This window comes from Pseudophryne corroboree, chromosome 12 (assembly GCF_028390025.1).
Source record: "Pseudophryne corroboree isolate aPseCor3 chromosome 12, aPseCor3.hap2, whole genome shotgun sequence".
Lineage (NCBI taxonomy): Eukaryota > Metazoa > Chordata > Amphibia > Anura > Myobatrachidae > Pseudophryne > Pseudophryne corroboree.
In genome coordinates this window covers 50312835-50328001 of record NC_086455.1, presented here as the reverse complement: position 1 = coordinate 50328001, position 15167 = coordinate 50312835, and the positions used below count along the sequence as shown (strand labels likewise).

Sequence of the window (15167 nt, the reverse complement as noted above, 5' to 3'; positions counted from 1 at the left end):
TTCCCTGGGGAACTCTGAAGTATATAGAGGCTCAAACAAATGGTGTGTGTGTGAGAACTGGGCACTGATCAGTGTACAACCACATGTGATGGACATTAAAACAATGATATTCCAATTTCTCACTGTTTAAGCGAGCTACAATAAAAAAATATCTTCTATACCATTCAGTGGGTGTTCGATTAGCTCTATTGAAATGGCATAATCAACATAACAAATGCATTGATGATGAACTTAAATGAGTAAAGCATTTAATATAGTATAGAACTGAACCGGAAGTGGGGCATCAGCACACCTACACCGGCATCCCAGCCGCCAGTATGCCAGAAGGGAGGCGAACGCAACGAAGCGAGTGGGAATAGTCCCTGTTTGTCGGCATTCCGGCTGTCAGCATTTAGGCGGTCGGGATTCCGGCGTCGGTATCCTGACCACCGGGATCCCGGCCGTCGGTAACATGACTACATCCCGTTTTGCCCAGATGCTTGCTTTTTTGCTTTAATTAAATTGCCACCTTAGTGCTAAACTTAAAGTTTTCAGACTCACGCTGAGCCTCTCTAATGTCTCGTGCTCCGGTGTCCTGCACTGGACCCAAAGAAAGTAATAAGTATAAAAATCCTGCTATTTCAGACCTTTACAATTCTAGCAATAGCCTTTACTGTATAACATTATCCCATATTTTCATACAGAAGGCAAAAACTCTTTCACCCGGATCAGTCACTATACCTGGCTCAGTTGGACACACTGAAAGTAGAGAATGGCATTGTCACGCTCAATATCATTCATCAGGAAACAAAGGTAAGTGTGTGCAATCATGGAAAAAGTGATTTGTATGCAGTGGAAGTTATGTTAATTTCCTGCGTTCCAGTTTTGATACAATAGTTGACTTCACATCTTCCTATTAGGAAATGGAGATAATCCCAATCTATGTTATATTATAAATCCCACTGAATTTTAGGTGGTCATTCTGAGTTGTTCGCTCGCTAGCTGTTTTTAGCAGCCGTGCAAACGCTGTGCCGCCGCCCACTGGGAGTGTGTTTTAGCTTAGAAGAAGTATGAACGTATGGATCGCAGAGCGGCTACAACGTTTTTTTGTGCAGTTTCAGAGTAGCCTACTCAGCGCTTGCGATCACTTCAGACTATTCAGTTCCTGTTTTGACGTCACAAACCCGCCCAGCGTTCGCACAGCCACACCTGCTTTTTCCTGGCACGCCTGCGTTTTTCCGAACACTCCCTGAAAACGGCCAGTTGACACCCAGAAACGCCCACTTCGTGTCAATCACACTATGGCTACCAGTGCGACTGAAATCCTTCGCTAGACCCTGTGCAAAACTACATTGTTCGTTGTGCCCGTACGTCGCGTGTGTGCATTGCACCGCATACGCATGCGCAGTACTGCCGTTTTTTAGCCTGATTGCTGCGCTGCGAACAACTGCAGCTAGCGATCAACTCGGAATGACCACCTTAGTTTTTATGTACTACTGACAAAACTGGCGATCAGGCTCTTAAAATCATATAACACTTTACTTGCTTCTCTGCTCACTCTGTCATTAGCTCACAACTGCAGTATCTGCACTTATACTACAAGGGTGTATGTGAGATCAACACATTGCTTCTATGCTATGATGGTATGATAAACAGTGGCAATGACTGATGTCATTTTCCTGAGCTGTCCATTATGTTCCAGTAGTTAGCGACACATAAATTGCTCTGTCGGACGCCTTCTAGTGGCCGCAGGCATGCAAAACACTTGACCCCCCCCTCAGAGGTGAGAAGCAGTGTTAGCCTTTTAAAATATAGGATGACTCTTGCTTAAAATGTTGGTCCTATAAACTGTATTTGGAATTACAAAATGTGTTTTAACCTTACCTGGTGGACCAGTGGGGATTAGGGTGTGTCAGAGGAGGCACCTATGGTGATCCTATGGAGAGACTTCAACAGCCGCAGTGTTGTGGGAGGGAGTGGATAGACTTCAACAGTAGTCCCTGAGAAAGTGGTAGTGGATAGCAGCTGCAGTACATTCCCGCAGGGAGGTGATGCCAGATTTGTTTTTGATTCAAATGACTTCTAGAGATCAGTTGCCTCCTGAGACATAAGACTGCAGTCCCAAAATCTCTCCACCCACCCTTTGGAGCTAAAGTTTCCTTGAAGTAGTTTGGGTGGGAACAGCTTTGATTGTTTTTAAAAAAAATTAAAAAAAATTATCCAGATGGGATCGGTATGGGATGCCGGCCCCCAGGATGCTGAATGTCAGTATATCCCTATTGGCATCCTGTGCGCCAGAATGCTGGCAGGGGGGGCAGTGAAACGAAGCCCCTTACAGGTTCGGTGGAGAGCTTAGCTAGCCACAGGGTCTATTCTCCCTCTGTGGGTGTCATGGACACAGAGGGGGAATCACCTACCTTGCCGGTATTCCAGCGGCGGTATAGTACCCCTGTAGGGTTCCCGGTGTTAGTATTGAGACAGCCGGGATCCCGACGTGTGGTATTTTAACCACATACTACCCACTTAATTCTCTGTGGGTGGGTCCAAATGATCATTAGTCCTGATTATGAGGATTTTGATTGATGGTTTTGGAAAATGCAGTAAGTAGTCATTGTGCGATCATATGTGTGTCCCAACTACCAAAAGACTGTAGGGATACTGTATTTATTAAGGTCTGCATTTTTGCTACATTAATTAACATCTGGAATTGCCACTATTTGCATCATTAACAGATTAATGTGACAATTTAAGTCATGGCATGGCTGTCCAGCCATGAAAAGTTACTTTATCAATTTGCTTATCGCAGCATGGAAGGGAGTGTTTGTGCCGGGCATGCACACATTGCGCCATGTATGCGCAGACTCTAGGCTGCCGGGGAAAGAGATGAAGATCCTTCTCCAGCGATAGTGTAGACTGTGGGCTAGGGTGGCTGACACTATCTAACGTTGACCTTAGATTTTATACACATAGTTTTAGTTGTTCACCAATATGGCTGCCAATAAAAGGAAAAGAGTGGCCAAGTAATGCACCAAATACAAACAGAACTAGGGCACAATTTAGAGATGTATGCAAGCGCGATGGTTTACGTACATCTCCGCTGTTAGGCGATCTGCGCATGTGTATGATCTGTTTCTGCGATGATGTCCCCCAAGCCGCAGAATGATTGTCACGCTGAGGCCGTTTAAGGGTGAGGGAAGGAACAGCAATGGTCAATGTTTCTGAAAACAGGGGCGTCTGCCTCATTTTTCTGGGCGTGCTGTCACCAGTGGCGACGTTACTTCACTGTCCCTGGCAGCGTGAAAACACCGGCCATCCTGAGTTACTTGAGGGTTACTCAGATAGTCAATGTCCACGCATAGGGACACAGCAGCAGATAAGAGTAGCCAATCTGGAGGTGTCTATTTACACAAGACACCTTCTGCAGCATTAGCATATTATTGCATAGCCTCTACTTGCAGAGTTGCAGCGGCTGTGCTGTAGCGTACATCTCTGAATTAGGCTGTAAATTAGATGAAAAAGAAGTCAAAACAGGCACCAAGGTCAGGACAGGCAGCAAAAACATTGGCTAGGAACCAAATAAAGGTAGATGTATGAAGCAGTGAAGAAAAGAGTGGAGAAGCATGTCAGTGGAGAAGTGTGCCATGGCAACCAATTAGCTTTGAAGTAACATTGATTAAATGCATTCTATAAAATTATACGTAGCAGCTGATTGGTTGCTATGGCCGACTTCTCCACTATCTCACTTCTCCACTCTTCACTGCTTCATACATCTACCCCAAAGTACTAGTAAATCCAATGAAGACACTATCACTCAGGTTAGGAAATAGAAACTTTTAATTTGTCCCTCGACTTACATTAGAGTGAGGCACATTAAGGTTCAGGTGTGCCGGTGAACACCAGTAATCTTGCATGTGCAAAATTCAGCACGTCTTAGAAGACACAGTACAGATAAGGATCTAATAGTTTGCCCAGGAACCTACAAAGTCATTGGTCATTAAGAATAATGTGAGTTCACTTCTGGCCATAAATATGTCCATAAACATTAACTTTGTGTAGATAAACCATGCCTCCCAACCATCCCTCTCCAGGATGGACAGAATGCTCTGCTCCTGGACTTACCTCTTAATGTATGAGTGCCATCACCTGTGCTGAAACACCTTTCTTATCCATTAACCTATGCAAAACAGGTGCCGGCAATCATAAATTAAGAGACAATTCCAGAAGCAGGGCATTCTGTCGCTCCTGGAGAGGGTCATGTTGGAAGGTATGGATAAACTATTTTAGCCATATTATGCTTCACACTTGCTGGTTTGGTGGCTTTTGTCAATTGCTTATTTATCAATCCATCTAAAACCTTAAATCCTACTCATCTGGAAATTACCTCTTCTCATTTAGGTCCCACTGCAGCTTCAGATTATCGCAATTGAGGGAAATATATTAAGACTGAAAATCAATGATGTTTTTCCATCAAAACCCAGATTTGAGGTTCCTGATGTTTTGGTGAAGGAACCAACCGCTCAGTGGTAAGATTTATTTTTGATGTAATTTCAAAACAGATGTATTCCAAATAGATCAGGTAATGAGTTTCCAAATAAATTTTGATTGTTAGGATATTAGTTTAAAATTAGGTTAAATGGTGTCATTTAACATATTTCCTAATCTATTGTTATCTGTTGTGCTGTTTCACAGTTCTTTCAAGTAGTGTTTGATTTGTAATAAGTCACATTAGGCCTGTGTCTTGGAGACATGCACAGAAGAAGCACGCCAATTTAACTACTTGTGCTGCGCATTTCTTGTTAATTGCACGTTAGCAATCGATTCCACCAATCGTATGCATCAATTTATTCAAGAATATAAGCACTGAAACTACTATTGTATTAGGTCAGTCTTTCAAGTATGAATATTGCCGGTTCTGTTTTAAGAGTTGCTTGAGCACAACTGTTCATGAAAATATGTTTTAAAGCCTTCACAATTGACCACCTCTTGTGCTTTTCTAACCACACGGAAACCAGTCCTGCCCCAGTAGTATCCAACAGAATCACTTTGCTACCATGCTTGTGGTTAGGCAAATTGAAGGTGATCCAGCTGTTCACTGATCCTCCCAAGCAGCCGGATCACTTTGGGATCTGTTTGGACCTGAAGATATGACTGCACACATAAATTGCACTTTAATCAGATTTATGTTAGACACCATACTTGCTTTGTTCCCACACACTCATAAATATCTAATCAATAATAAAAAATCAAAGCCGTTAAGGAGGAAATGGTAGGAGGAAAAGTGATCAGAACAATTAAGAATAAGAAATGGCCTAGAAAGTAACTAGTTCTGGCATAAATATGATTTCTCTAACGTCCTAAGTGGATGCTGGGGACTCCGTAAGGACCATGGGGAATAGCGGCTCCGCAGGAGACTGGGCACATCTAAAGAAAGCTTTAGGACTATCTGGTGTGCACTGGCTCCTCCCCCTATGACCCTCCTCCAAGCCTCAGTTAGATCTCTGTGCCCGAACGAGAAGGGTGCACACTAGGGGCTCTCCTGAGCTTCTTAGTGAAAGTTTTAGTTTAGGTTTTTTATTTTCAGTGAGACCTGCTGGCAACAGGCTCACTGCATCGAGGGACTAAGGGGAGAAGAAGCGAACTCACCTGCGTGCAGAGTGTATTGGGCTTCTTAGGCTACTGGACATTAGCTCCAGAGGGACGATCACAGGCCCAGCTTGGATGGGTCCCAGAGCCGCGCCGCCGGCCCCCTTACAGAGCCAGAAGGCAGAAGAGGTCCGGAAAATCGGCGGCAGAAGACGTCCTGTCTTCAACAAGGTAGCGCACAGCACTGCAGCTGTGCGCCATTGCTCTCAGCACACTTCACACTCCGGTCACTGAGGGTGCAGGGCGCTGGGGGGGGCGCCCTGAGACGCAATAAAAACACCTTGGATGGCAAAAAATGCATCACATATAGCTCCTTATATGGATGCATTTAACCCCTGCCAGAATCCATAAAAAAGCAGGAGAAAAGTCCGCGAAAAAGCGGCGGAGCCTATCTCCTCAGCACACTGGCGCCATTTTCCCTCACAGCTCCGTTGGAGGGAAGCTCCCTGGCTCTCCCCTGCAGTCACTACACTACAGAAAGGGTTAAAAAAGAGAGGGGGGCACTAATTAGGCGCAGTATTAACTATACAGCAGCTATAAGGGGAAAAACACTTATATAAGGTTATCCCTGTATATATATAGCGCTCTGGTGTGTGCTGGCAAACTCTCCCTCTGTCTCCCCAAAGGGCTAGTGGGGTCCTGTCCTCTATCAGAGCATTCCCTGTGTGTGTGCTGTATGTCGGTACTTTTGTGTCGACATGTATGAGGAGAAAAATGATGTGGAGACGGAGCAGATTGCCTGTAATAGTGATGTCACCCCCTAGGGGGTCGACACCTGAGTGGATGAACTGTTGGAAATTACGTGACAGTGTCAGCTCTGTATAAAAGACAGTGGTTGACATGAGACAGCCGGCTACTCAGCTTGTGCCTGTCCAGACGTCTCATAGGCCGTCAGGGGCTCTAAAGCGCCCGTTACCTCAGATGGCAGATATAGACGCCGACACAGATACTGACTCCAGTGTCGACGGTGAAGAGACAAATGTGACTTCCAGTAGGGCCACACGTTACATGATTGAGGCAATGAAAAATGTTTTACACATTTCTGATAATACGAGTACCACCAAAAAGGGGTATTATGTTCGGTGAGGAAAAACTACCTGTAGTTTTCCTGAATCTGAGAAATTAAATGAGGTGTGTGATGATGCGTGGGTTTCCCCTGATAACAACTGATCATTTCTATAATGTTATTGGCATTATATCCTTTCCCGCCAGAGGTTAGGGTGCGTTGGGAAACACCCCCTAGGGTGGATAAAGCGCTCACACGCTTGTAAGGGCTCTACCCTCTCCTGAGATGGCCGCCCTTAAGGATCCTGCTGATAGAAAGCAGGAGGGTATCCTAAAATGTATTTACACACATACTGGTGTTATACTGCGACCAGCAATCGCCTCAGCCTGGATGTGCAGTGCTGGGTTGGCGTGGTCGGATTCCCTGACTGAAAATATTGATACCCTAGATAGGGACAGTATATTTTTGCCTATAGAGCATTTAAAAGATGCATTTCTATACATGCGTGATGCACAGCGGAATATTTGCCGACTGGCAACAAGTCTAAGTGCGTTGTCCATTTCTACCAGTAGAGGGTTATGGACACGTCAGTGGTCAGGTGATGCGTATTCCAAACGGCATTTGGAAGTATTGCCTTATTAAGGGGAGGAGTTATTTGGGGTCGCTCTTTCAGACCTGGTGGCCACGGCAACAGCTGGGTAATCCACGTTTGTACCCCAGGTCGCCTCTCAACATGAGAAGACGCAGTATTATCAGGCGCAGTCTTTTCATGGACAAGCGGGCAAAAGGTTCCTAATTTCTGCCCCGTGACAGAGGGAGAGGAAAAAGGCTGCAGAAATCAGCCAGTTCCCAGGAACAGAAACCCTCTCCCGCCTCTGCCAAGCCCTCAGTATACGCTGGGGCTTTACAAGCAGAATCAGGCACGGTGGGGGGCCCGTCTCATTGAATTTCAGCGCGCAGTGGGCTCACTCGCAAGTAGACCCCTGGATCCTTCAGGTGATATCTCAGGGGTACAAATTAGAATTCGAGACGTCTCCCCCTCGCCGTTTCCTAAAGTCGGCTTTACCGATGTCTCCTTCTGACAGGGAAACAGTTTTGGAAGCCATTCACAAGCTGTATTCCCAGCAGGTGATAATCAAGATACCCCTCCTGCAACAGGGAACGGGGTATTATTCCACACTGTTGTGGTACCGAAGCCGGACGGCTCGGTGAGACCGATTCTAAATCTAAAATCTTTGAACACTTACATACAGAGGTTCAAATTCAAGATTGAGTCACTCAGAGCAGTGATTGCGAACCTGGAAGATGGGGACTACATGATGTCTCGGGACATCAGGGATGCTTACCTTCATGTCAAAATTTACCCTTCTCACCAAGGGTACCTCAGGTTTATGGTACAGAACTGTCACTATCAGTTCAGACGCTGCCGTATGGATGGTCCACGGCACCCCGGGTCTTTACCAAGGTAATGGCCGAAATAATGATATTCCTTCGAAGGAAGGGAATTTTAGTTATCCCTTACTTGGACAATTCCCTGATAAGGGTAAGATCCAGGGAACAGTTGGAGGTCGGTGTAGCACTATCTCAGGTAGTGTTGCGGCAGCACGATTGGATTCTCAATATTCCAAAATCGCAGCTGGTTCCGACGACTTATCTTCTGTTCCTAGGGATGATCCTGGACACAGTCCAGAAAAAGGTGTTTCTCCCGGAGGAGAAAGCCAGGGAGTTATCCGAGCTAGTCAGGAACCTCCTAAAACCGAGCCAAGTCTCAGTGCATCAATGCACAAGGGTTCTGGGTAAAATGGTGGCTTCCTACGAAGCAATCCCATTCGGCAGATTCCACGCAAGAACTTTCCAGTGGGACCTGCTGGACAAATGGTCCGGGTCGCATCTTCAGATGCATCAGCGGATAACCCTGTCACCAAGGACAAGGGTGTCCCTCCTGTGGTGGTTGCAGAGTGCTCATCTTCTAGAGGGCCGCAGATTTGGCATTCAGGACTGGGTCCTGGTGACCACGGATGCCAGCCTGCGAGGCTGGGGAGCAGTCACACAGGGAAGGAATATCCAGTGCTTATGGTCAAGCCTGGAGACATCACTTCACAAAAATATCCTGAAGCTAAGGGCCATTTACAATGCTCTAAGCTTAGCAAGACCTCTGCTTCAAGGTCAGCCGGTGTTGATCCAGTCGGACAACATCACGGCAGTCACCCACGTAAACAGACAGGGTGGCACAAGAAGCAGGAGGGCAATGGCAGAAGCTGCAAGGATTCTTCGCTGGGCGGAAAATCATGTGATAGCACTGTCAGCAGTATTCATTCCGGGAGTGGACAACTGGGAAGCAGACTTCCTCAGCACGACCTCCACCCGGGAGAGTGGGGACTTCACCCAGAAGTCTTCCACTTGTTTATAAACCGTTGGGAAAAACTCGACAGGTATTGCGCCAGGTCAAGGGACCCTCAGGCAATAGCTGTAGACGCTCTGGTAACACCGTGGGTGTACCAGTCAGTGTATGTGTTCCCTCCTCTGCCTCTCATACCCAAGGTACTGAGATTGATAAGATGGAGAGGAGTAAGCACTATATTCGTGGCTCCGGATTGGCCAAGAAGGACTTGGTAACCGGAACTTCAAGAGATGCTCACGGAGGATCCGTGGCCTCTACCTCTAAGAAGGGACCTGCTCCAGCAAGGACCCTGTCTGTTCCAAGACTTACCACGGCTGCGTTTGACGGCATGGCGGTTGAACGCCGGATCCTGAAGGAAAAACGGCATTCCGGATGAAGTCATCCCTATCCTGATCAAAGCCAGGAAGGATGTAACCGAAAAACATTATCACCGCATTTGGCGAAAATATGTTGCGTGGTGCGAGGCCAGTAGGCCCGACGGAGGAAATTCAACTGGGTCGATTCCTACATTTCCTGCAAACAGGATTGTCTATGGGCCTGAAATTGGGGTCCATTAAGGTTCAAATTTCGGCCCTGTCAATTTTCTTCCAAAAAGAACTAGCTTCAGTCCCTGAAGTTCAGACGTTTGTAAAAGGGGTACTGCATATACAGCCTCCTTTTGTGCCTCCAGTGGCACTTTGGGATCTCACTGTAGTTTTGGGTTCCAAAAGTCACATTGGTTTGAACCACTTAAATCTGTGGAGTTAAAATATCTCACATGGAAAGTGGTCATGCTGTTGGCCCTGGCCTGGGCCAGACGCGTGTCAGTATTGGCGGCTTTATCCTGAAAAAGCCCTTATCTGATTTTCCATTCGGACAGGGCGGAATTGAGGACTCGTCCTCATTTTCTCCCTAAGGTGTTTTCAGCGTTTCACCTGAACCAACCTATTTGTGGTGCCTGCGGCTACTAGGGACTTGGAGGACTCCAAGTTGCTAGACGTTGTCAGGGCCCTGAAAATATATGTTTCCAGGACGGCTGGAGTCAGGAAATCTGACTCTCTGTTTATCCTGTATGCACCCAACAAGCTGGGTGCTCCTGCTTCTAAGCAGACTATTGCTCGTTGGATTTGTAGTACAATTCAGCTTGCACATTCTGTGGCAGGCCTGCCACAGCCAAAAATCTGTAAATGCCCACTCCACAAGGAAGGTGGGCTCATCTTGGGCGGCTGCCCGAGGGGTCTCGGCTTTACAACTTTGCCGAGCAGCTACTTGGTCAGGAGCAAATACGTTTGTAAAATTCTACAAAATTGATATCCTGGCTGAGGAGGACCTGGAGTTCTCTCATTTGGTGCTGCAGAGTCATCCGCACTCTCCCGCCCGTTTGGGAGCTTTGGTATAATCCCCATGGTCCTTACGGAGTCCCCAGCATCCACTTAGGACGTTAGAGAAAATAAGAATTTACTTACCGATAATTCTATTTCTCATAGTCCGTAGTGGATGCTGGGCGCCCATCCCAAGTGCGGATTGTCTGCAATACTGGTACATAGTTATTGTTACCAAAAAATCGGGTTATTGCTGTAGTGAGCCATCTTTTCTAGAGGCTCCTCTGTTATCATGCTGTTAACTGGGTTCAGATCACAAGTTGTACGGTGTGATTGGTGTGGCTGGTATGAGTCTTACCCGGGATTCAAAATCCTTCCTTATTGTGTACGCTCGTCCGGGCACAGTGTCCTAACTGAGGCTTGGAGGAGGGTCATAGGGGGAGGAGCCAGTGCACACCAGATAGTCCTAAAGCTTTCTTTAGATGTGCCCAGTCTCCTGCGGAGCCGCTATTCCCCATGGTCCTTACGGAGTCCCCAGCATCCACTACGGACTATGAGAAATAGAATTATCGGTAAGTAAATTCTTATTATTTTATTGAAAAAGAAGATGCTAATTGATTGGCTGCGACTGTAAACGACCGTTGGGATATTCTCTGAGGATTTTGGGGGTCATTCCGAGTTGATCGCTCTCTAGCTACTTTTAGCAGCTGTGCAAACGCATAGTTGCCGCCCACTGGGAGTGTATTTTCGCTTTGCAAGTGTGCGAACGCCTGTGAAGCCAAGCGGGTTGAAAACGTTTTTTGCAGTTTCTGAGTAGCTCTGGATTTACTCAGCCCTTGCGATCACTTCAATCTTTTTGGTCCCGGAATTGATGTCAGACACCCGCCCTGCAAACGCTTGGACACGCCTGCTTTTCCCAAACACTCCCAGAAAACGGTCACCCATAAATGCCCTCTTCCTGTCAATCGATCGGCTGTGCGAATGGATTCTTCGTTAAATCCATCGCCCAGTAACGATTTGCTTTGTACCTGTATGACGCGCCTACGCATGCGCAGTACTAGCCTCTTCGATGCGCTGCGAAAAACGTCAGCAAGCGATCAACTCGGAATGATCTCCTTTGTCATTATGTGCTCGGCAACAAGTAACTTGACATGAATTCTTCCTGGGAATATGACAAGTAGAGTTTTCAGCATTACGTGATACTTAGGTATAAACCTTAGTTCACCAACCTTAATTTACCTGTAGTGTCTTAAAGGCTCTGTGCCTTATTTAGCTTCAGTTGCTAAATTGCAATTCACCCGATTATCGGACAACTGCGCTGCGATCGCACTGCGTGATCCTTGATTTGCAATTCTTATGCGATCACATCTCGCCAGGATGTGATCACGGTTTAACTGGCAGGCATTCGTGGGCGTACACGTGGCATTTGCGGGTAGTGGTTGAGGAAACATAGGCGTGTCATGGCCATATTCGGGAGAAGGACTCTGACTTCAGCTGCGATTACTGTGATTGAAAACATGGCGCCCGGTACGACTGCATTCTCATTATTCTGAGTAGCCCAGGGTCATCCGCAACTGGCGATAGTACTCAGTTTCTGCGTATACATGGGAATTTTGTGATTGCATGGGTGGCGTCTCTTCCCTTTCTGGGTGGCTCTTCATATGCTATTTTTAGCAGAAGCAGGATTGAGAAAAATCGCTATTTCTGTCTCAATAGCGGTCCAAGATGAATAAGGTCCTTAATTCCATTAGAAGCAAGCGGGGTGAGTTGCCTTCATAATGGTGAAAATGCAACTCGCCCCTCTTGTGAACCAGTGTCGCTCCAGACTCATGGATTTTTGTATGCTTTCCTGTGGGGCTGCAGACAAAAGTCCAGAGGTACCGTAAGTGCAGCAAATAGCTACACTTACACCAGTGAGTAATTCACCTCTGATTGAATTGACATTTGTGGCAGGATGTAATGGCCAAAACCATGCCTTGTAAGTGATTGCCTCTTGTAAAAAAAATTGTTCAACATCGACTGGCATCCCACATCTCCGGCAATCTCAGATGCCATTACATCCTGCCCACGGTGTTCAATATTTCACCAAAACAAGAAATTTGTAAATGATACATTCATGTTTAATGCTTTTTTTTTTTTAAGGCTGAAAATCTCCCAGCAGGAAACAGGCAGCGTGATTCTGGAATGCCCAAGTGCCTCTAGTAAAGTGCACATCACTGCCCATCCCTTCTCTATGCTGGTAACTCAGGAAGACAAGGCCCTGATTGGTGTCAATTCCCAGGGACTGTTGTACTTTGACCATCTGCTCTCACCACCACCAAAGAGGTAGGAAGTCAACTAGGTGAATTTTTGAGTCTGAAAAACAGCCATCACTTTCCGGTAAAACAGTGGAATGTGGTCCTGAGGCACCAAGTGATGTGCAAGATCAACCACTCTTGAACATCTTCATACAGTCTTATACAGGGTTTATATTTTATCTTGTAAATTGTGGAGTACATTATGCGGGTCAATTTACTGTATGGTCCAGAGACCACGTTAGGGAACATAGGGCCTTATTCAGGCTGGAACGTAATTGCAAAGCTGCTCTTAGCAGAAGACCCATAACTAGACATTTTGGTGCCCCGTCGTCCTTCTCCGCCCCACAGTAATCTAAATAGGGACACTGTGCACGGAAGATGCACGTCTAAAAAAGGGGGCATGGTCTTGCAGGTAAAGGGGCTTGGTCGCGCCACACATTTGTGCCCCTTATTTATGTTACATCACACAGTAGTGCCACTTATTCACATTATTCACATTATGCCACAGTAGTTCCCCTTATGCACAGTACACCACACAGTAGTACACCTTATACACATAATGCCACAGTAGTACCTCTTACACATTTTATGCACCAATAGTGTCCTTATACACAGTACGCCAAACAATAGTACACCTGCTGCTTAGTATGCCACAGTAGTACCCCTTAACAGAGGCAGAACTCTGGGAGGCAACGGAGTCATCTGCCGCCGGGCTCCTGCTCTGAAGGGGGGCACCTCTCCTCCCATTCTGTGACACCATTGAATTAAGTTAATTGATAGCTGTCGCTGTCTTTTCAGTGGCCGACTTCCTCACTGGTCCCTGCACCTTACAAATCACACCCTCTTTATTATACTGAATATACACATTTTACAAGTATCACACCCAGGATTAGAAACCACAACCTATTACACTGGATGCGGCACCTTACTGATGAAGCTGTTTGCTCCTGTATAGGAAATATGAGAATTTTAACTATATGAAGATACTTCTCTGGCAATTACACGTAACTTCATATAGTTATAATTCTCATGCTTCCTCTACAGGAGCAAATAACTCCACCAGTAAGGTGTCTGCTGTCAGTGTAACAGGTCATGGGTTCTAATCCTGGGTATGACTGCTAAGAAATGTGTGATTTAAAATAAAAGACAATTCAATGTATAAATACAGTATATAATTTTTTTTCAGAACACTGCATATACACACACGCACACACACACACACACACACACACACACACACACACACACACGCACACAAACATAGATATATTTATCTTAATATTGGAAATAGGGGGGCACCAATATTTATCTTGCCTCCGGGCGACTGGGACGAACTTACGCCACTGGCCCACCCTGTTTAATCTGGGAGAATGGACATTCTCCGACTTACCACTGCGCTGTATTGAATAGCCCCGGGAGCTAATTCCCGACGCCATTCAACTGTCATCAAATTGAACCGTGCCCAATGTATACATATACTCACACTATTACATTGCACTAATGTCCTTGTAAAATGAGTTGCGCTGAGCAATAACAGATATCCATGTGAACAAAGGCACAGGCAAACGTGTGTGTGTGTGTGTGTGTGTGTGTGTGTCTCTGTGTATAAAAATATAATTTGTTTTAGCAAGGATTGCTGTAGCAGTAACATAAGGCTTGCACAGTCTTTTTGAGGGATTTCTGGGGGTGCGTAGTCTCTTAAGATTGGCTTTTTTGCTTACTACACAGAGAACCCCCCACCCTGATAGATGCCCGTACCACTGCTGTCAGCAGCACGAGTATGTACAGGGTGCTAGGGGGGCATAATATAGCTGGGGAAGTCAGTGGGTGTAAATGTGTAAGTGGACGTCTGGAGTAGGATGGCAGCTTTCTCCAAAGGAGGCTCATTCAGCTGCTATTACATTTATATATTATTGCCATTACTGTGTCACATTGGTACATATTTATACAGGTGACTTACCTGAGGTATTTTGCCAGAGCTGGTCTGCATCTTGTACATGGTACCAGCTGTGTGGCAGTATTACTGTGTCACATTGGTACATATTTATACAGGTGACTTACCTGAGGTATTTTGCCAGAGCTGGTCTGCATCTTGTACATGGTAACAGCTGTGTGGCAGTATTAATGTGTATATAAAACTAAGACTTTTGCTATCTGCACTAATAATAATATACTGCACATCTGTGTGTCTATGTAGTAAATAAAACATTGGGGATTTGGTCATATTTTGATCAAAATATTTCAGCTTGCAGCCCATCATCAAGGGAGCCCAATTTCCTGCAAGTTTCTGTTCTACACTAGCATATATGCCCAGCACACCATTACATTGCAGTTACATGTACTCCCCTCCCAGATACAGAGGGGAGCATCTATACAGGGCTGGCTAGTGAGCCGCACCCAGCTAGGCCTTTTATAGCCGTGACTGAAACTACCCTTATAGCACTAGGCCTGTGCTTGGTTATACCAATTGTGTGCATGGTACCAGCTGCATGGCAGTATTAATGCCATATATGTACAGATGTGTCCTGTTGTGGCGCTGC

The 15167-nt window shown here is 46.0% G+C and overlaps 1 protein-coding gene across 4 annotated transcripts in view; it reads left to right on the top strand.

Annotated features, from left to right (window-relative positions):
• Window positions 1–15167, top strand: part of GANC (glucosidase alpha, neutral C) — a 194657-nt gene that overhangs the window by 41598 nt on the left and 137892 nt on the right. For all 4 annotated transcript variants that reach the window (XM_063947487.1, XM_063947485.1, XM_063947488.1 and 1 more), the window contains exons 4-6: window positions 684–792; window positions 4375–4502; window positions 12473–12655. In XM_063947487.1, the coding sequence (XP_063803557.1) occupies window positions 684–792; window positions 4375–4502; window positions 12473–12655 (420 nt within the window). The remainder of the gene's footprint in view (window positions 1–683; window positions 793–4374; window positions 4503–12472; window positions 12656–15167) is intronic.